The sequence below is a fragment of the Nannobrachium achirus genome, assembly GCF_963921795.1.
Source record: "Nannobrachium achirus genome assembly, chromosome: 22".
Classification (NCBI taxonomy): Eukaryota; Metazoa; Chordata; class Actinopteri; order Myctophiformes; family Myctophidae; genus Nannobrachium; species Nannobrachium achirus.
The window spans coordinates 38948854-38971508 of record NC_137829.1 but is presented as its reverse complement, the minus strand read 5'-3'; the positions used below and the strand labels follow the sequence as shown (position 1 = coordinate 38971508).

The window sequence follows — 22655 nt, the reverse complement described above, 5'->3', positions numbered from 1 at the left end:
AAAATTATACTAATTGATTCAAGTAGCTCACATAGTCATATTAAAGGACTGTATTATGCACTCATTTGTTCAATTTAATGTTGCAGCTGGTAAAAGGTGAGGCTGATTTGAACTGCAGGGAAGCTTAACATATACACAATGTATCACTTAATATAGCCTATATATTTTGTTTTACTCATCTAAGTCTTCAAATTAGGCTAAATAATAATAGTGGACAAAAAGGACAATCTTAGCCGTATCAAACAATGACTCAATTCTAAATTGAACTAAAATGACCTTATTACTTATTACTTCAGTAAATGTACTTGTTACTTTCCAGCACTTCTCATAATGACTCAATACTCAATTGAAGTAAAATGACCTCAAAATTGTAATTAAGTACATTACTTGAGTAAATGTATTTAAGTTACTTTCCAGCACTTCTCATATTATGACATGTCAACGTGCTGATTCAATCTTAATAGAATGTAGCCAGGACTTCCATTAAACCTCAATGTCACAGATCGCATCATTGACCGCAAGATATTTGTGTAAAGGGAGATCGGATTCACGTGAAGCGTGGTCATCTTTAGACCCGTGATGAATGAGAGGCTGTCACAGTGAAGAGAACTGTGAGTGAATTAAGGCGATATTATAACCAGATGCAGATAAGATCTAGAATTTCAGGTCGGCCGACTTCTGTACAGATCAATAACGGGTTTGTTTTGAAAGTTGCCAAATAAAGTATGTCAAACACAGTGAGAACTTGGAGGATTACTCAGTTTCTTCACATTCAGTTCCATCAATATCATCCATCATTGTCAAATTGTGGATAAGTTAAACAATACAACACTAATACTTGAGAAAAATATGGCAACCCGTGCTACTGTGCTGTAACACGAGTATCAACCCATATATCATCACTATCCAGCAGAAACCTTGTATCTCCTATAGCTTCAAATTTGCACGTTTTTCATAAATCAAAGCCCTGCCTCATCAGTCATCATATAATACTGTTGCAAAGAACTAGTGAAAATAGCAGATCTACAAGCACACGCCGCCTCTCAGTGCGAGGCGTTGCGTGCTTGTAGATTGTCCATTCTCACTCCTTTATAAATAACTTTTAAAATGATAAATACTAAACAAACGGTTTTGGACATACAAGGTTTCCACCCGACAACATAATATACCATTCTAATACAATAGAATTGGCAACATTTTGAAATGCTCCATATAATCAAGACAACCCGCTGCCTGTGGGCTTTCATTACATCATGTGGTTCAAATATTGCTGCCAATCGCTGACGACGACAGTTTTAGAAAAACAAAAACACACCCGAGAATCGATTGTTTATACCATGTTTAATTGTACCGCTGTAATTTCAGACTATGGTAAGTTTCACAACATGGTAGGTACTTAAAACATTGCATTATGTCTTCATATTGTGAAAGCACAACTACGCATCGTATCGTTGCCGCCGGGCGGAAACCGTGTACATCCAAAATGTAACTTTTTAGGAAAAAAAAAAGAGAACTTTTATTCCAGTGGTTCCAAAGTAGTGATTTTAGTCAGAAGCTCTTATTATGTAGCCTATAAAAAATTTAACATTAAACACTTGCGCCTTCAACCTGGCATCCTTAATGTCTTTTTAGGTGAACATATTCAAAAGAATAGGCAATAGCAGATCTACAAACTCACAATGTGTCACGTTATGTGGATCAGCCATTGATAAAGTATAAAATAGGGCATTCATTTATGAGAAAGGAATATAAATAAATGTGGAAATACAAGGTTTCTGCCCAACAGCAATGATACTCCAAAAGTTAGGTAGAATGAGAATCCATATCTCTCACACACACACACACACACACACACACACACACACACACACACACACACACACACACACACACACACACACACACACACACACACACACACACACACACACACACACACACACACACACACACACACACACACACGCGCACGCATTCAATGGATTTATTGGTGAATTTTCAGTCCAACAAGTTCGGGGGGCAAAATTACAAGACAAATTCATAATTCTCAAAAAAAAAAAAAAAAAGAATAAAATTAAACTGTATACCTACCTGAGGTCAGCCTGCCAGTCAAACTCACAAACACACACGCGCACACAAATTCTCATGCACACACATACACACTGCTGACCTCCTCACACAATCCTCACCTTACCTTTGCAATGGACATCCATTACCAAACCAACACCTATCAGAACAAGTTAACCACTTGAACCCCGGTATACTCAAGTTGACTGGGTTCCCCAGGGCTCTATATTAGCCCCCCCCCCACTCTACACCAAAGTCTCTTCGCTGAAAATAGCCAATCGATAAGTTCACAAAGGGTCGCATTGAGCTCATCGATAGGCTATTCTCACGGAATGTGCGCCTATTCCGACGTGCCCCGCAAAAGGGGACGCTATATGGGGTTCAAGTGGCTAACGGACTACACCACAAACTAAAGACACAACAACGGAACCCTTTTGGTACAATTCATCCTGGAGTCATTTCTGATGGATCATTTGTTTTTTGTTTTTTACCCAAAGACTTTACATAAAACATGATGCTGATGTTGTTGCTCCGTTCAGTGAGCCAAAGACCTTTTCAAATCACTCTGCGATGATCATTCGGGTTTTAACAGCACATCACAGCAAAGGCTAGCATTGTTATTACATCATACAGGAAACGTTCCCTCTCTTCCACATATACGCGACCCAACAAAGCCCCCCCCCCCCCCCCCCCAAAACGAGACGCGTCACACATCCTCGTAGGTGTGGACAGTGTGGGATTCGGGCCCCTGGGTTTGACCTGCATCGAGCCGGTGACCCGACTTCCCGCTCACAATTTGCCTGCGTTTCCTCTTGTGGAAGTAGGAAATATTTAAATGGTGGTGTGGGGGGGGGGGGGGGGATCTATAATTCATTGGAGGATTAGGCTACGTAATTCCAATGGGTCCAAAAACCGTAGCGAGGGCACAAGCTACCTTCAGAACAGTCACAAACTCCGTCCCCCAGGCTGCATTGCAACTCTGCATTTCCTTCTATTTGGAGTAAACCGTTTCCTGCTTGTGTTCTTAAAGTCAGGCAGGGCAGAGGAAGCAGAGAGAGAGAGAGAAAGAGAGAGAGGGGAGAGGGGGAGAATAGGAGGCGACTGTGCTTTCAGACATGTTTTGTTTATTTTCCCGTTACGTCAGCCGCTGTCGTAAATTAAAATAAAAATTAAAAATAAAGTTTAAACCACTTATGCCCTACATACTTTGTTGTATGATGAATAATAGCCTGTCAACGAGCCCGTCTACGAGCTTGTACATTTACATTTTAGAGATGCCAGGTTGAAAGTGGTTAAAAAGAAATGCACAGGGAGGAACAAACCCAGAAGCCAGACGGGCCACACTGACCATCGACAGTTGTCTTAAAAAAAAAAAAAAAAAAAAAAAAACAGTTCAGTCGGACCTGTGCATTCCTAGTCAGGGAGGAATGCGAGCAGCGTCGCCGCTGGCGTCGTGGCGGGAAGAGAGAGCAACACGTTAGCAGGTACTGTGACATACGGTGGCTCATTTAGACCAAAAAGTAAGACCTCTATGGGATGGAAGGAGGAGGGGGTGGGGGGGGTAAAGGGTACAAGTAGAAGCGTTTCTACACCAAAAAGTTCAAAGTTCTTTAAAAAATGTAAAGTAAAACGAGAGAATAAGAAGCACAAACTAGAGTCATCGTGGGTGGAGGTGTGGGGGGAGGGGTGGAGAAGCGGGTGGAGGAGGAGCCTGCAGCAGAGCGAGAGAGAGAGAGAGAGGAGAGGGGTACTGTTGGGGTGAGGCCCCTTTTCAGAACCGTGGAGGCGCAGCAGCAGCGGCGGCCATTTTCCCTCAGCCTTCCTCCCCTTCTGCACTTCCGAAAACGAAGCGATTTCCAGCGTTCCAGAGAGGAGAGGTTGAGGACGACGGCGCTCCAGGGTGTACAGGGAGGGCGGTGGTTTGGTGCTGGGTGTTGGTGGTGGTTGGACGGGGAAGGGTTGGGTTCAGGCTTGGGGCGGGGCAGGGCTCTCATTCCGTGGCCTTCAGGGAGAAGGACAGCTTGGGTCGGGACTTGCCCTTCCCCAGGATGATTTTCTGTTGCTCTTTCTGCTGCCGCTGCCGGTCCTGCTCCAGCTTCATGCGCTCCTCGTGGATCTTCCGCTGCTCCTCCACGATACGCAACTGTTCCTCGGCCTGGAAGCGCCATGCACACACACACACACACACACACGGGAGAAACACACCGTCATTTCCATTAACCCATTTAGAACGGGTACACATTATTGTGCATCTTTATTTTATGCTTTAACTATTGCAAAATAGCAAATATACAAACTCACAGCGAGCTTGTAGATCTGCTATTTTTTTTAAATCGTGAAAATTAGAATTTTGACCCGATACTATAAGTGTCTTTTGAATCCTTCTAAGATTTTTTGAAAACCCTGTGTTTCTATGTCAGCAATCTGGCTGGCCAGTCAAAGAAAAGGTCCTTTTCACTTAACTGGAGCTCAGTTAGTCTGTTCTTGAGAGACTACTACGTCAGTGGTTCTCAAACCTTTTCATGTCAGAGGACCCCCAAACTGATATTTATTTGGCCACGGACCCCCATCTAAAAATATTTAGTTCCAGGGACCACCCAGAAGCAAAATTTGAGTTACAAACGTTCGCTTTGAAAATACATATATTCAAAGATTTGCACACATTTTCACGACTTTTTCAAAAATAGCAGATCTACAAGCTCGCAGCACGGCACTCGGTGCCACGCTGCGAGCTTGTATATCTGCTATTTTTCACTGACGAAAACGAAATAAAAACAAATTACAAACTAAGCTTTAGTTTTAATTTTTGTAGACAAAATTAGACTGTAGATTCGGTCGTCTAAAAATAGACTAAAATGTAAACATTTCAGACGACTAAAAAACTATTAAAACCAAATGAAAACGTATTCAAAAGACTAAAACTAAATGTAACTTTGCTGTCAAATTTAACACAGTTTCAGAGAGACCGGGGTCAGATAAGGATAGAATGGGGTGCATGTCATTCCAAAGCCAATGTCATTGAATCCCACGCCAATCTTTTAGGGGGAAACGGCTGTCTTGGTTCACTCAACGCCCCAAGCACACTAAAGAGAGCAAGCCTGTAGATCTGCGTTTTCCGCGAGGCGAGCGAGTACCCAGATGTTGACGAGCGTGTCACGGTTGCTAAAGCCGGCGGGAGACGCGATAGGTTTTAGGTTATCACATGAAACAAAAATGAGCGCTCCCTCCGTTGTCAATCATCGTGATGAGGGTGTGGTATTTGTGGTTTTGGCTTGGGGATAGCAACACACAGAACAGAACACCACCCCATTCCAAGCCAAGTACCCACAAACTACCAGCCTCTCTCCAACAACACTGATTTCTCTCCGGGTCTGGTTGTTCACCACACACTACAGCTTGGACAAATCAGGCCTGAATCAAATAAACACGCCTTTCAAATGATTACCAGGGCTGACCTCAGGCCTTAAGTAGAAACTGTTCATTGTTAAGCGTTACTGATAAGCATCAATAGCAGGGCTCTCTCTGCCAAAACCACAGCTTAACAGAACGCATCAAAAATGAACGCGCAAAGCATCGCGCCTCAGTCTGATTGATAATCATGACCTTATACACAGGCGCGTGTGTGCGCACGCACAGAGTTACAGAGCACAAAATAATATTTTCCCTTTGTACATTATGAAATGCCATTGTGTGTGCCAAGTTATTAGGCATAGCATGTTCTCATTTCTCTCATATTAAATTGAACGTAACACACCAGCACAAGCATTTACTTTGCACAGTGACCAGGCCAAAACTGTTAAATGCCTCAGCACACAGCGTACACTGTATCTGTGAAACATATTTGAAAACTATATTTTTTCCAATATGGGGTTAGACTATGTGGATTAGGTAAGCTGTGGGTACAAGGTGCCGTTCATTAAAACAGTGGTTCTCAACTGGTGGATCAGGACCCACACGTGGGCACGCAGCAAGATGCTCCGACTGGGTCGCGGACAAAGAATAACTTTAACAGAGGAATATTGGGTTATTAAATATATACCGGTGTTTTTAACTTCTATCGTTGGTGCAAGACCAGGGCCCCGCTGCCAAACCAACAAAGAACCACCATTTTATTGCATGTGAAAAGTGCCAAGTTACACTTCAACAAAAACAGTCATTTGTGGGATTTTAACTGGATGCCAACTAGAGAAGTGTATTGCAATGGACAAAAGGAGAGAGAGAGAGAGGGGGGGAGAAATAAGTCTCATCCCTGGCTTGCACATGGAAAACAGGCTTTTAGGATTATTGACCATATATTTCGATGTCATACTTTGCAACGGCAGCAGATTCACCACCAACAGATTTCGGGGCTAACCGGCGGTAGAGTCTTATCAGGGATGTATGTAGTAAGAGGAACATAAGAAAATCTGCAAAGTAAATCGTTACCAAGAAATTGTTGTGTAATATTTTAAAATTCAACTCCTGGGGGAAACAGAAAAAACGATTTGTGTTTGTGTCCCATTAACTTTACTATACAGGAAAAGATTTCAACCTTTTAGTTATTATTACACACCTTTAGAAACACATTGGTGAAGACATTTCTTGGTAACGATTTACTTCGCAGATTCGTCAAATATCTTATAAAATCCCCTTACTAATGTGATCGAAGCCACCACACAGAGTGAGGGCAGTTTGAGTACATTTGACTCAAATGGAGGAAAAAGAATCTCCCCAAAAAAGCAGCATGACAAGGCTTTAATCCTACATGACAGTCAGGACTGTAGTTTTCTAAGAGAGAGTACAGGCAGACAGACAGACAGAGAGAGACAGACAGGCAGCCAGGATGGAGTCTGTATGCGTACCAGTTTGGCTTGAGCGTCTGCGATCTTGCGGTTGTTCTCTTCCAGGATTTTCTCCAGTTCCTCCCGTTTGGACTTTTCTTCCTCCTGGATGGACAACACGGTGCTATGTTAGCGCACGAACGGGTTACAAGGCCTCCACACACGCACACACGCACGCACGCACACACACACAAACTCAGCCTCTTCTTTAACACACAGCGCACACACAGACACACTGAACTGCAGCAGTCAAACACACACACACACGTATATATAAAAACTAGTTCATTCCACCGCAGAGAAATGGTTTTAACCTCTCTCACACTTGACCACACTCCAGCAGACTGCCAGGCTTCTTCTCAAACACAGTAGGGGCACAGACTAGAGGAAAAGGGGAAAATGAACCCGCTACTCTTCTTATGTTATTCATTTATTCCTCCTGCTATTGGTCACAGTAGCCCCACCCCCACCCACCTCAGGACTATGACTGACTGATTGACTGACTGACTATTAAAAGAAAAATCTTGTCGTTTTTATTATTATAACCAAAACGGGGATTAAAAGCCACTCGGGGTCTCACTCATAAAAAAAATGACAGAAGAAATGACAAGACAGGATACATTTCTATGACGTATAAAAACATCTTTTTGTCTTTTTTATTTTCTTATCATCATCATTATAATAAGCAAGAGCAAAAGTAAAACAAAAGGGAAAAACAAAACAAATGAACAAAAAGAAAGCTAGAGTAGTACAAATAAAAAAGAAGGAGTGGAATAGTGTTTGGCTCACCAATGCACGTGTGTATACCTACGCATTGTCCTGTGCCTGTGTACCTACACACAACTGATGAAAGCATTCGCCATTAACCAGATGAATATTTACTGACGGCTCCAGAGACAGTAGCTGCCCCCCTGCAGAGAGACAGAAGCGCTCCTGGGGGCGGGTGGGTGGGTGGGTAGGTAGGTAGGTATGGGGGGTACTCTGCCATACCGCTGGCCATGATTCCTCTGTCTTACAAACTCTGATCTCTGTTACAGTTTATACCTGCAGCTGCCAGCTCGCGTTCTCTGTTCAGTTTTTTTTAAGTCTCTCTTCCTTTTCTCTAGAGCCGCCCAGGTGCCCAGAGAGTGTAGGGACAGTAACCAGGGGAGACGGGGTGGGTGTTTGGGAGCTGTGTTCAGCTACAGTATGGGGCAGCAGTGTGTGTGTGTGTGTGTGTGTGTGTGTGTGTGTGTGTGTGTGTGTGTGTGTCCAAGGATATTATAGCCGTGGAACTAAAAACTAGATTTGGACAAAAACAAACTCAATTTCAAATAGTTGGATTAATATGTATTATGCGTTCATTATTATGTATTATGCGTTTGGAAAACTAAAATCTAGCTTCCAATTATTTAGCTGACCCTTTTCAAGTGATAGTTTTACAATAAAATAAAATAACATAAAACTATCAACTAATAAAAACTCAACTAGGCATTTTCAAAAACTTTTATAAAAATAGCAAATCTGCTTTAACACATCGGGTGCTTGGATTATTCGATGTTTAATTTGCTGGTGCCCATGGCAACCCGCCATTTTACCTACCTTCGAAGTACTGGCGAGAAAAGTAATCAGAGTAAATGTAATCCAAGTATGTCCTGTTTATTTCGCGAAAATCTTTTCTTTCAGTCAGGACCGTTTTTTATCAATTCTAAGCCACAGTATTTGTGTTACGGCCGGTAGAAGAGGCTGCCGTTTTGAGAAAAAAAAAACAGGAAGTCAACGAGACAGACAGCACGTCCGGGTGACGTAATTTCGCGCTGCATGTTGGGAAATGGAGTTTGTTTCATCACCGCGGTAGCCAAGTGCAGTAGCTACAGTACAGTATAGTTTACTGTACAACGCGTTGAACGCGTCGTGGGCACACGTAAACATCAAAGAGATTGGCGCGTGGGCACCACGTGGGCGTTTAATGTGTTAAAATTAAAACAAAAAATCAAAGTGAAATAAAAGAAAAACTAAAATGCAATGCTATAGTAACCTTGTTGTGTGTGTGTGTGACAGGGGTGTATAACAGTGTGTATGAGTGTGTGTGTGTGTTTGGGGGGGGGCAGTGTGTGCGTGTGTGAGGACAGCAGCGTGTGAGTGGGCGGGCGAGCGGGCGAGCTGGGAGACTGCAGGCTATAGCTCAGTTCAAACGCTCGCTAGGAAGGTGGTGGCGTTAAAACACAAAGTCTCGTGTCAAATTAAAAACATTCAAAAAAACAGATTATACAGAAACAGGACATGGAACTGAGCTGCAGGCCTGAAGGAGAAGAAAATGATGAGGACAACATAGCACATTTGATTGTCTTCAAAATAAATGTAAAAAAAAAGAAATGTGTTAGTCTTTTCACAACGCAGCAGCAAAGAAATATTATAGGACAATATATAAATCTATCAAATAAGAGTTAAACGACACTGGGTGACCTTTGAGACGGGAAACAGCAGTGTCCTGCACCGTCGTCCCTGCGGATGCCTTCTATTAGGAGCTTCTCAAAACAAGAAGCATTATGGGAGCAGGGGTGTCACACCACATTCTGGGTCCTGGGTACAAGGTTTCATTGCGGGCCCCCCATGAATGTTCTTCATAGGGGGCTGAGTGCTTTAACTATTGAAAAATAGCAGATATAGAAGCTCACAGTGCCGCGCTGCGAGCTTGTAGATCTGCTATTTTTGAAAAATCGTGAAAATCTTTGAATATTTCAAATCCTTCTAAGTTTTTTTTTGAAAAAGCTATGTTTTTTTATGTCAAGTGGCGCTCAAACCTTTTCATATGATTAGGACCCCCAAAATGATATAAACATTTAGTTCCAGGGACCCCCCCAGAAGCAGTATTTGAGTTACAAATGTTTGCTTAAAAAAAGTACATATATTCAAAGATTTACACACATTTTCATGACTTTTCAAAAATAGCAGATCTACAAGCTCGCAGCGCGCGCTGTGAGCTTGTATATCTGCCATTTTTCAAAAGCTAAAGTATAAAATAATTAAGGCCCCTCCACCGTGGGCCCTAGAAACTCAGTCCCACTTCCCCCCCTCCATGCGACGCCCCTGATGGGAGGGAAGGGGGGCAGGACGTAAAAAAAAGGAAAAACTGAAGAGGAAGAACTGTCAACCTCGAGTATAGTTTAATTTCTAACACATTCTTCTTTGTTATTGATCGCACTGCAGCAAAGCCAATGGGTGATAAGCTTCCTATTCTATTGTAGAAAAAGAAAGAACTCGACTCTCCCACTGCTTGTTAAGGGGCTGTGGGGAGGAAGACTCATGCGTTGGGAGCACATTTCTCACCCCATTAGTACCGAGTCAGCGGCTGCTCCCTGGGCGAATCGGGGTCGCTTTGCTTTAAACAGCGCCTCTCCTTCACAATAGTTTAATACTGTAGTGTCAACAAATGTCTCTACGTTATGAAGGAAGGGGGTTAGGAGGGTTAACAGAGGGGGGTTCCCCTCAAACACCCGTCTATGTCAAATAGTATAGCAATCTCTGCTTTGGTTGACAATCGGTGGGAACCCCCAGGATGGTACCTTGAGGAACACCCTTTGTTAAAAAAAAAATCAATTTGGGGTTAAATGAAAATGTTTAGACAATAAACCTAAGATGATTGCTGAGCCTGTTAAGATGTTACAGGGAACCCCCTGGTGAACCCTTAGTCTTCAGCGTAGAGCAGAATACAGAGCCGTAAAGAATTATTGTAATTCGTATTTGCTTTTGACTGTTTAAGTCTAAAAGCCAGTCTTATTATACAAATACATGTATGCCTCTACTCTAACAAAAAGTGTGTATATATAGGCCAATGCGGCAAAGCTAAAACTGATATTTAAGAGCAGTGATTTCTAAATGTTAAGTAATAAATGAAAGATTGCCGCTAGGGAACAGACATGGACTACATTGTCAACTTACAAAAATATGTCTTTATTACATGTAAAAGAAAAAGGAGACGCTTTACTTACATATTAGCAAACATAATATATATAAGATGATGTAAAGAGAATGAAGTTGGTTAAAGTTTTGTAACTCAGCCATGGTAAAACTCTCACAGTGGGAGATTGGGGTCGACTCGGGGCTTTGCCGTTCCACTATGAAAACAGTGGCAGAATAGCTGCCTTTTACCTATGGTGAAAGGTTCCTCACTGAATACCACTGAGGCTGTCATTAAAGGACAACTTTAGTTTTTTACAACAAGGGTTTATATTTTGGATTGTAATTAAAGAATATAAAAGATGAGTATTAAAATTATTTCATTTACTTCTTTCTATTGTTTTAGAGATTCTTATTTCAGTGGTTGGGGCATGCGTACAAGTGGCTAAATAAGTCATTTTACACAGAATAAGCCCATTCCCAAGATACAACGCAACCTTTCATGGTTGGATGTGACTTATGGGGGCTAGAAGTGTTACTGTAAATAGCAGTAAAGAAACTGCTGGCTTATTGTGTCGAAAAAGACATATTTAGCCATTTGTACGCATGCCCCCATGCGTACGCATGACCCTCATTTTAGCATGGTGAACGCAATAAAACAATAGAACGAAGCAAATGAAAACATTTTAACACTCACTTTTTCTTTTCTCTAATTACAATCTAAAATATGAACCCTTGTTGTAAAAAACCAAAGTTGTCCTTTAACCACCACCAACTACACATCTAGAAACTGCACTAGGGTCCCACCGACCTATCCCATTATTTTCTGAGAGATTGTTCCGTCGATTACTTTAGTGATTAATCGAGAAGCATGATATTTTAATGTCAATATTCATACTATTTAAATTTCAATATATTGCCTTGGAGAATACATGGGAACATATTGAATCGGCCCTGTATAGCAGGGGTTTTCAAAGTGGGTGACGGGGCACCCTGGGGTTGCCGCGACGGCAGTCCAGGGGTGCCGCGAGATAATTTGATAATATTTGGAATTTATTTGGACACATATTTAGTATCTCAGTTCTAACCAAAATGGCTATTATCTCAACGTTTTCCTCAAAGCGAGGCGTTGTGTGCTTGTAGATCGGCTGTTTTCACTAGTTTAGTAATTGTTTTAGATGATAAATACAAAACGAACGGTTTTGGACATACAAGGTTTACACCCGACAACAACAATATGTAAATATAAGGTGCTGGGAGTGAAAATTAGAATGTAGGGGTGCCTCGGATTTAAAAAAATATTGATGGGGTGCCCTAAGACAAAAAAGTTTGGGAACCCCTGCTGTATAGTAACAGGGTCAATAGTCATCATAGATTCCGATATACAGCCCTAGTCACCACCACTATAAAACATGCTGCAAACCTTTTTCTATGGCTGGCACGTTAGCACGTTAGCCATCATTATTTAAGGGTTCTGTTCTATTTAGAAAATTGTGCAAATGGTTAATTTTGGAATCCACCAGCCGCTGTGTAACTAGCCAATTCAGTAGCCACTTGTACAAACGTCACTAGCCCACTTGTGTAAAAGAAAAAAAAAATCACTAGCCCACTCGTCGCATGTCGCAACCTTTCGGCCACCCTCTCCGACAACACGGTGAACCTTGTGCCATGGCTGGGTTACAGTCAGAACAGTAAAAGAGGGGTCGCCCTCCGCCACGACCACGGCCCCCCAGAGACGGGGGGCCGGGCATGGGGGAAGGAGAAGGAGAGAGGGAGGAGGAGGGGGTTTGCCGTTCCAAACGACCGAGCGTTACCTCTCTGGCTTTCTGCGCCGCCAGCTCCGCCTGGCGCTGGCGCTCCAGCTCCTCCAGGAGCTGTCGCTCCATAATGCGCTTGGCCTCCTCCACCCGCCGCAGCACCTCCCGCTCGATCTCGTCCTTACGCTTCTCCAGCTCCTCCTCCACCCGCTTGGCCACCAGCTCCTCCACGCGGCGCGCCGTCTCCTCCTCGATCAGCTTCTCCTCGATCTCCTGCTGGCGGCTGGGAGGGGGAGGACGACGTGGAAGGAGAGAGGGAGGAGACACAGTGGAGAAGGGCAGGAAGGACAGAGGAACAAGGGTTCGTTAGAGTCAATTTTGGAAAAAGTACTCAAATGTTTACTTAAAGGAGCTATAGTCAACTTTTTCTTGAAAAACGGATGCTAAAATAAAAATAATGTTTCGAAAATATTTTATAAAAAAATAAGCTTCGTACATGTGTTTCAATTCAAAAATGACCACAAAAAGCATAAAATAATGATAAAATAATCATTTTGGCCATTGTCAGACCGACACTTTGTTTACATTCTAGTCTATTCTTTGATAGTGTTAGACTAGGATGTAAACAAAGTGTCGGCCTGACACTTTGTGTGTTCATTTTTTTTGTGTTCATTTTTGAATTGAAACACATATATGAAGCTTATTCTTTTATAAAACATTTTCGAAACATTATTTTTATTTTAGCATCCGTTTTTCCAAGAAAAAGTTGACTATAGCTCCTTTAAGTAAAAGTATCAATACTGCAATGTAGAGACACTGTTACAAGAAAAAGTCTGGAATTAAAAGTATTGGTAGCAAAATGTGAAAATAGCAGATCTACAAGCTCACAATGCATCACAACGCATTGTGTGCTTGTAGGTCACCACCACCACTACTGGTTTTTACCAAGGTGTTATGGTGAAAGTTAACACATCAACACACCCCTATAGGAGTCAATGAGCCAGTGAGAGCTGACAAGAAACAGAGTTAAGTCACCTGTCATCCTGTCAGACCACATGTAAAACCATAACAGGGCACTTTGGATATAGTGTGGTTCAGATCACGCTTCTTCTGGTACAATCTAAGGTTATTATAGTTATCTAAAGCTAATTCATTAAATAACTTGGATGAATTGGAAAACAAGGTTTAAAAAAGAACAATAACTGCATGTTGTGTTTACAAAATTAAAAACTTAACTAAAATCATCATTTTTGACCATTTATTTCAAACCTTTCAGTGGTAACTGGCATAAAATCCTCACATTGGGGTCAGTGGCCAAAGATATAATTGGGGCGTCCTTGACTTGAAAAGGTTTGAGAAACCACTTGCCCTAGGGAGCGAAAGAGTCAGTCTGCGACCATCAATACTCAGGTGTGGGTAACCTGTCATCCTGTTTCCCCATTCAGAAATGCTTTTAAAACTGTTTCCATTTCACTCTCAACAGGAAGCAATTATTGGGGCGGTTATGTTGGGACATTGCTTCTGGCACTAAACTACAAAACATACGAAAGCCAAAACCTCCCTCCTTCCTCCCATGCCCCTCTTGAAGGTTAACCTTGGTTTGGAAAGCAGAGCACCTGGACTGTCCCTGGTCGGACATCACGTCAGTACTTCCTTATCTCCCAAGTGTCAATCTCTTTATTTTTTACATTTGTATGGCTGGTTAAGTGGCCCCGTGGCTACGACGCAGTCAAAAGGAGGGTACACTCCATTGGGCCAGCCTGCCAGGTGTGGGACAGTGTGTGTGTGTGTGTGTGTGTGTGTGTGTGTGTGTGTGTGTGTGTGTGTGTGTGTGTGTGTGTGTGTGTGTGTTGGGGTCTCAGATGTCTCCTGTGCCTTCTGGCTGCCTTTCTCTCTCACACACAAAATGGCAGCTTCCACATTAGACTGATATCGACTGTCAGCGAGACAATGAGAGGGATGTGGCAGTAACCGGTGGCACTCGCTTCTAACGTTTTTAAGACAGAAATGACGGTGGAGGTCATGTGGCCTGTGGCACACATGTCCAACTAGCCTCTGAAATACACAGGCCAGGGGGCAAAGGGTAAACATGCCCTGCTGAAAAAGTAAAGAAAGAAAGCGAGAGAGAGAGAGACAGATTGTGTGTGTGTGTGTGTGTGTTGCATTTTTGTGACTACACATAATAACTACACATAATTATATCAATATACAACTATTAAAAAGTTATGAATGGTGTTTTTTTCCCCCAATCACTGTAACGTAAAACATTTCAACAACTATATTTTCGGTATTGCCATTATTAATAGCGAAAATACTCAAGCAAGCTCACAACGCATAGCAATTAGCAAGGCATTATGAGCTTGTAGATCCGCTATGTCTGCTAAGAATGCAGGTGTGCCTTGTGATATTGACCAAGTTGCCCATTGGTGTAACAGTAACAGTTTGAACACCACTGATAGACACTGTGGCGGTCCAGCGGCGGTGTTGCTGTTTTGGGAACACCTGCTGAGACAGCCAGTTTGCTCTGCAGCTGCAGCCGTTAACAGAAGCTGACCCTGTTTTTTTTGTTGGCAATAGTGATTCAACACTCCCGTTATCCCTTACAAGATTAATGGTAATGTGTGTGAAAGTCTTGCGCTTTACTCTCTTTCCCATAACTAGAAAGGGTAGAAAGAGCAAACGTGTATAGCGGAAATTCTAGCAAATAATGGGACTGCAATTTAGATGAGTTATGATAAACCTGCAAGGGGTCATCCGGTTATCGTTTGCGCCCACTACGTTCTAGGGCAGTGGTTCTCAACCTGTGGGTCGGGACCTCCAGGGGGGTCTCCGCATGATTTAGGGAGGGGTCCCCAGATGATTTGCTTTAATGTTTTCTCACTCAACACAGTAAACAAAAGTCTGCACATTTCTAAAGTGACCATTTAAGGACTTTTTAATGGCTCTAAATTAGAAAAGCAACAAACTACACTATAAAAATATGTTAAATATTAGCTAGATGCACAAGGCCTCGCAGCTTGTGTGCATGTAGATCTGCTATTTTCACATATTTATCTTTGGAACTGAGTCAAGCTAAATGTAAAGCCTCAAGTCCTACAATTCCAACTGCTTGTCAGGGTTGGGGGGGGGGGGGGGGGGGGGGATGCTCTATTTTAAGGTAGTAAGTTAAGGTTTTGTTATCCGTCTCAAATATACAGCCTGCTGTGTTATTGGATAGGGTGAACCGTGGACAATGACAGGAATAGATAAGAAATGCTTGGTCAAGTTAACTCACTCATTTTGTCAAAAAGGGCATAAAGTTACAAAACTAGAAACATTTCTCTCTCTTTTGTTTGTTCTTCATCGCTCACAGTTTGACATGACATTTTTTTCATACATTTGAATAACACAACTGATGGTGCCACACTGACAAATTAAATACACAAATATACATGCTAACTAAACACATTTGTCAGAGAAGAAAGAGGCCTTAACTGTCTCTGTTGGCCTGTTCACAAATACAAGATGAGAACTGTATCAAATCTGTGAGTGATGTACTGCATTTGACACTATATTGTTCTGTGCATATTGTATTGCAATTGTGCTGTCATTAAGTCTAGGGTGATGTCTAGGTGGATTTTCCACAAAAAAAAATGATTCAACTGATTAACCACTTAAAATACTTTGTTGTATAATGGACGGTGTTGAGCATAATTTGCTGATCTACAAGCTCAAAATGGGAGCTTGTATATAAGCTATTTTGTGACTATTTAAAAAAAAACTTGATTGAATCAGTTCTCAAACTATGCGTGGCAACCCCAAGTGGGGTCCCGGGAGGATGCCTTTGGGGGAGTCGCGCATTGGCATTTGTCGTTTCTTTTTGCGACCGACGCAAAGACAGCCACTTGACTGCTTCATTCATCCATCCAACCCACTCAGAGAACCAGCAACACGGGAATGACAGCTCACACACAACACAAGCTCTTGAACTGATTATAGTGCTGATGAGGGATATTTAGCAGTAATTATGTTTGGTTAGCTCTTAAAAGAGCAGTTTTGTGTGTTTTTGGTGGTGTGAGCATTTCTACTACTCAAAATGGGTAAAATGCATGGCACCAAATGGACCAGACTGCCAAGGCGAGTCGCTGCAGTTTTTTGGGGCTGCGCTACAATATTATGTACTAAATTCATTGATAAGATAGGCTTACAAGTCTGCAGGAATCACTGCTTTAATTTTAAAAACCCTGGCACTGGCAACTGAATTAATTAATGATATACCCGGTAGGGATGGAAATCAGAATCGGCCAATATCAAAAATCGGCAGGTATGATATCAAACCGGCCGAATCACTGACATAAATACCAGTTTTATGCCAATTGTGTCTATGGCACTGCACAGCATGATGCTCTGGTCCTGTGACTAAAGTAAACATTAGCAAGTAGCAGCCAGTCTACTTAGTGGCAGCCTACAGAATACAGATGGTGCTAATTCAGCAGTCGACATTATAACTAGCCCGGTGGCCCGGTTGTACCTTTTTGATTGACAGGGCCACTAGAACTCACCAGCGACTTGCCCGTTTGGGCCAGTGAACATAATGACTTGAAAATAAAATGTCAAGTAAAACGTTCTATATATAATTTCACATGTGTGTTCCCTGTGGTACTGTGTTTTGTAATGATTTCTGTGAAATCGTCTCCTAATTACCGCTAAAACATAGCGTTGCGTGATCCGATCAAAGAAAGAGCATATTTGCCTTCTGCACTCACTGCGCTGGTTAGGACTAGAGATGGGATTTATGGCTCTTTGAAGTGAGCCGGATCTTTGGGATCCGCTCCTTTCAAAGAGCCGTTCAAAAGACTCAAGAAGAAGGCTCCCTACTATGATCCGGATCCCATCGTTCATTTCAAAGAGCCGTTCAAAAAAACTCGATTCGTTCACGAACATCGTGAACGAATCTGAGGGCCAGTAGTAAATTTCCCTTAATGTCTACACCTGACTGATTACCTTTGCAATGTAAGGATACTGTATATTCCATAATGCTGTGTCAATGCCAAAAAGAAGGGAAAAAAAGCATGCGTCACCTGCTTTCCACCTGCCTAGTCCAGGCGGTCATATCAGGCTGGATATTGTCTGTGATTTTGGATATTGCACTATTGTGATTGATTTGGCATTAGTGTTCTTCTAGCTTATTGGTACTCAAATTGAAGTATGTCTTGTAGGCCTACTTGGCCTGAAAAAAAAGGGTATTGGAGCAACCCTATTTTCTAGTCAGACCTTCATAAAACCGGTGGATCGGTATCGGCCAAGAATGTTGCCATCGGTCCATCTCTAATACCCGGCAATAGAGGGTATGCGCATGCATAAAGTGAGAGGCATATCGAGTGGCAAAGGGAGTTTGACGTTGTTTAATGCAATCAGATACAACTTTTCTGTTTGGGATGTATGGGATATCGTGGCCAGAAAGTAGTTTTTTTGCCACTCAGTAGGCGTTCCTGCCAGAGCATACGAGCGGAGTGGAGCGCGGACTTTTATAATGGGTCTGAGCGCCGACCCTCCTCCACTATGAGCCGATCCTGTTGGGGCCGCGCGCCGCATGTTTCCAACAAAACAGTGGCGAGTGGAAAGCTCTCCAAGTCTCCATCAATGCCGTGGCTCACGTTAGCGCAGCCATTTGTGTTGGGAACACACTGGCAAAGGAGAAAGTGTTTCGGACATGGTAGCAAACTACTTTTTGGACTCTGATTGACAACACTGAGCGGAGCGAGCGCGGAGCGAGAGATGCGAAAATCAAGTTGAGCGATGGAGAGGCGGGGAGCGGAGCGGCCCGGTGGCTGACCAGAGCGACGAGGGAGTGGGACAAGAGCCCTCTGGAGCGCGGAGCGGCTTTTGTCATCGCTCCACTCCGCTCGTGTGCTCTGGTTCCCGCATAGGGGTTGAAAATGGTCGCTTACATGTCTGGACTGTAACTCTTTAGAGTGTACAAATAGAAATGGTACGGGTCTATTTGTACACTCTCAAGAGTTATGGTGGTCCTTGAAATTAAAAAGTTTCAGAACCACCACTGCTATTCTAATTGTATAGCAGACATGAAGTCCACATACAGCTCATGGAGGGCATATATGCCTTTCCTTTACTCGATCCAATTACCCTACTATGTCAACACAGGTGACACAGTCGCCACCTGTGTGACACCGACACTGACTGTGTTCAGGCTGCAATCACTGGACAACGTCTGCCTGGGATAGTAGTACTGGGCAATATCGATTTTGTGATATAGTGTTGGGACTAGATAAAACAAAAAACCAAGTGATTTCATTTAGATAGATAAATATGAACAGTCTGACACTTATCCTTCGGACATTCAGAGGGCCTGTTCTGCTTTTAAAAAAAATCCACATTATGTGCCTGCTTTGGTAACTGAGCAATTTCCAAGGGCTTTGGAAAAGAGCCCCTGGGGAATGTGGGGTAAACAGAACATTGACATTGACAACACTGAAAGGCATCCATTCCAGACCTACTGCACACACAGTATAAACAGAGCTGCTACCTTTAAACACATTTTAAATTTGAGGCTCCCCCCCTTCATTTCTATGCTGTTGAAATTGTATTGAGAAAAAAGAAATGCTGACATTTGTTCCAAAAAAGCTTCATACCCTGTATATACAACACAATGCTGCAGCCCCTTCAACTGTATATATTCTCTCCATTTTCAACAGTTTATATTACGTTTTAAACTTAAAACTTAAACGTATGTTTTCTCGTGCCAATATAGCTCCCTTGAATTGAATTGGCATTCATCTGTGGACGACATTCATCAGTGGAGGTTTTATTTTATTTTGACATTTGCTTTGGCAATGTAACTATTCATTTGGTATTTCTACAACGTGGTACGTCTTCCCATTAGCACTACTGGTTATTGTGTGGGTAAACAAATGGCCACGTTCTGCTCCTGCTGATGGTCAGTCAGTAACACAGAGATGCAGAGAGATGTGACATGTTGTCCTGGCCTGAACTGACCGCCCGGATGCATGTCTGTCTGTCTGCTCGGATGCATGTCTGTCTGTCTGCTCTGCAGCAGCAGCAGCAGGTCTGCAGGAGGCTAACGTTAGCATGCTACTGTGCTACTGACACCGTTAGCATGCTAACAGCAACCGGCTGAACGCAGGGCAACAAGCACTAGCAGCAGGTTAGCATCAGAGGCTAATAAGAGAGGCTAACACACGTCAACAAACACACACAAACTCACATCTTCCTCTGCCTCTCCATCTCGGCCCTCTTCTCCTCCTCCTCCTTGCGCTGCTTCTCGTCCAGCGCGGTCCTCTTGCTCAGCGTGCGGCCGAACATGTCGATCCTCTCCGGCGGCGACGCGGGCCTCTCCGGCGGCAGGGCCGCCCTGCTGCCGCGGGAGGACGGGGCCGCGGCGCCGGCTGCAACCGCCGTGGTGGACCGCGACCTGGAGCGGCTGGCGCGGTCCCTCTCCCTCTCCCTCTCCCTCTCCCTCTCCCTGGACTCTCGCCGCTCCCTGCGGCTCCGCTTGGCCTCCCGGGACTTGGAGCGCTTCTTGGAGGAGCGCTCCTTGTCCCTGGAGCGGCTGCGGGAGCGCGAGCCTCGCTTCTTGCTGTGCTTGCTGCTCTTGGCGTGCTTGTTGGAGCGGGACGAGCTGCGGCTCCGCGAGCGGCCCATGATGGCTGCTGCTGCTGCTGCTTTCGCTCCGACCGACCCCCCCGGTTAACGCTTTAACGGGGCTGATGTGCGCGTCCGTCCGGGGAACGGGCGGTCGTTACGGGTGTCAGAGTTCCTTACGCGTCGCTGTGGGGTCGTTCGGTTTGGATAAAACGTCGTTATATCGCGGAAATGCTCGTTAGAATCTTGGTTGTTATTTAAGTCCCCTGGTTGAGTTGCGGTAAAGAAAGATGGCGGACGGTCAGATGGTTGGGCCTATCTTCCCCAGCGTGCACCGCGGCTCGTTGTTTTCCGGCGGCTCTCGGGGTTGTTCGTTCGTGTCCTGGCTGTGTCAGGAACTTCTGGGAACTCGTCTGTTTAATAGTTCAGTGGTTCTCAAACTTTTTCATGTCAAGGACCCCCAAATTGACACTTATTCGCCCGTGGACCCCCATTTGAAAAGATATACCAGCTAGGGGCCCCCATGAGAGAAGAATTTTACTAGCAATTCAAAGGAGCTTTATTAACATGAGAAAACATACGTTTATATTGCCAAAGCAAGTGTTAAAATATAATAAAAATCAGATTCCCAACCATTTTAATTTCAAGGACCCCAGTTTGACATGCATTAGGCTACGGACCCACATTTAATGGTATTTGGTATACTGAGAACCCAATTTATATGGTAAAATCAATGTTAAAGGGATATTCTACTTTCAACAAAACTTTGGGTAATTTTATTTTCTACTCGTGCCTTTGTGAACACCCTGGACAGTTTTTAATTTGCTTGATTCAATATTTAGATACTTGATATTAATTTTTGCAGACACTCCCCCATCCAGGGCACACTACAAACTCCATTTTAACCATCATCAAAAACACCGTCTTTTTTCTGGTGATTCATACTACCCTCCTAATATATATATCTATATATATATATATAATTTATTTAAAAATATTACAAATAAATGAAAATAGTTATCGAAAATACATGGCCAGCTCACGTATTAGGAGGGTATTATGAGTCACCAGAAAAGAAGACGGGTGTTTTTGATGAATCTATCATGGTTAAAATGGTGTTTGAAGTTACAATGGGTTTGTATAGGAATGGACCCTGGTCTGGATGGGGAGTAGGCTAACAATGTTTTAGTTTTCAGAGTTATACTCTGAAAACATTGGTTCTCAAAGTGAAAAATGTATTTCTGACTGAAAAGTTGCTTCTGTTCCTCAGAATAAAAAGTCAAGAATGTACTTGAGCCTGTTGTTTTTCTATGAATAAGTGATTCTGAAGAAAAGGCAAGAAAACCTGTAGTTCAAGTTAATTGTCATTCATGCACAGATGCAGGGTTCAGTTTGTTCAATTCAAAACAGAGAAGGAGGGAGGCATTTCTTTAATCCTTTCATACGTCTGAGTGCGACAAATAAGGAAAATAGTAGATGTAACCTCACAATGCATATGTATCACGATATGACGTGTTAGATTGTCTATCTTTTCTTTTTAAATGTATTTATATAAAACGTTAGAAAAAGTATTAGAAAAATATGTTAGCCAACGGTTCACTTATTTTTTTTTTATTAAATGGTTAAATTGTGATATTATTATTAACATGATACACTCATTTCCCAAAATGAAAATGATTTAATTTCAGTCTAACCAGAAGCAGGGATAAAAATGTCCAACGATCATAAAAGATGAATGGGGGAATATAAAGCAGGGGCATGGATTCCTCCCATCCGGGGGTCATCACTCTTTTGTAAAAAAAAATATGTTTGCCATGGACATGCAAGTGAGCAGACAATGGTATAACCAGAAACACATAAAAACGTAGTGACCATTACAGGTCTTTAACTCTGGGAGTGTACAAATGGAATCATAGCTCACAGGATTTTTGCTCAGTTTTGTTGCACTCTCCAAAACAGGCTTCAAAACAGGTTTTTAATCAGCATTTAGTACTTCACAATGTTTCTCTTTTCTTGTGCGACAAGCTATATGCAACATCACCATGTTCATTTTTAGATTTTCTTATCACAGGCTAAATTAAGAGCTTTATCTTTAGTTCATAAATTTAGTCACAGGGACATAAGATAATATACCGATTGGCAGAACAAGGAGAAACAAAAACCCACAATGACACAATCCTGTACCAAAAATTACAACTCCACTCTGGCAAAATGAGCTCATTGTGATAAAACTCCCCCGAGTTCTGTTCCCAAAAATAAACTGCTATAAATGGAAAAGAAAAATAATTATAATAACATACCATAGGTCCATAACTCAACAGCTTGCTGAATCAACCTGAAGGTCACCAGCACTGCAGTTTAAAAAAAAAGAGTACAGAAATACTTTTTTATTAGTGAATTTAGTTTGTGATTTTCTTTCTATTTTACATACACCTCTGAATGTTGAAAGTTTTACATCATCACTGTTGGGCAGAAACCATATTTCAACTTTTGTGTTTCCTACATCCTACAGAGCTTGTTGCTAAACATT

At 42.7% G+C, this 22655-nt stretch overlaps 1 protein-coding gene across 1 annotated transcript; it reads right to left on the bottom strand.

The window, feature by feature from the left end:
* Nucleotides 1–1345: 1345 nt before the first annotated feature.
* arglu1b (arginine and glutamate rich 1b) lies at nt 1346–20405 on the bottom strand. Its single transcript, XM_080752972.1, has 4 exons — nt 19749–20405; nt 12581–12806; nt 6909–6992; nt 1346–4222 (listed from the first exon to the last, which is right to left on the bottom strand). Exons 1-4 carry the CDS (start codon nt 20183–20185, stop codon nt 4058–4060), a joined length of 912 nt encoding a protein of 303 aa, XP_080609098.1. The 5' UTR covers nt 20186–20405; the 3' UTR covers nt 1346–4057.
* Between the last annotated feature and the right edge of the window lie 2250 nt (nt 20406–22655).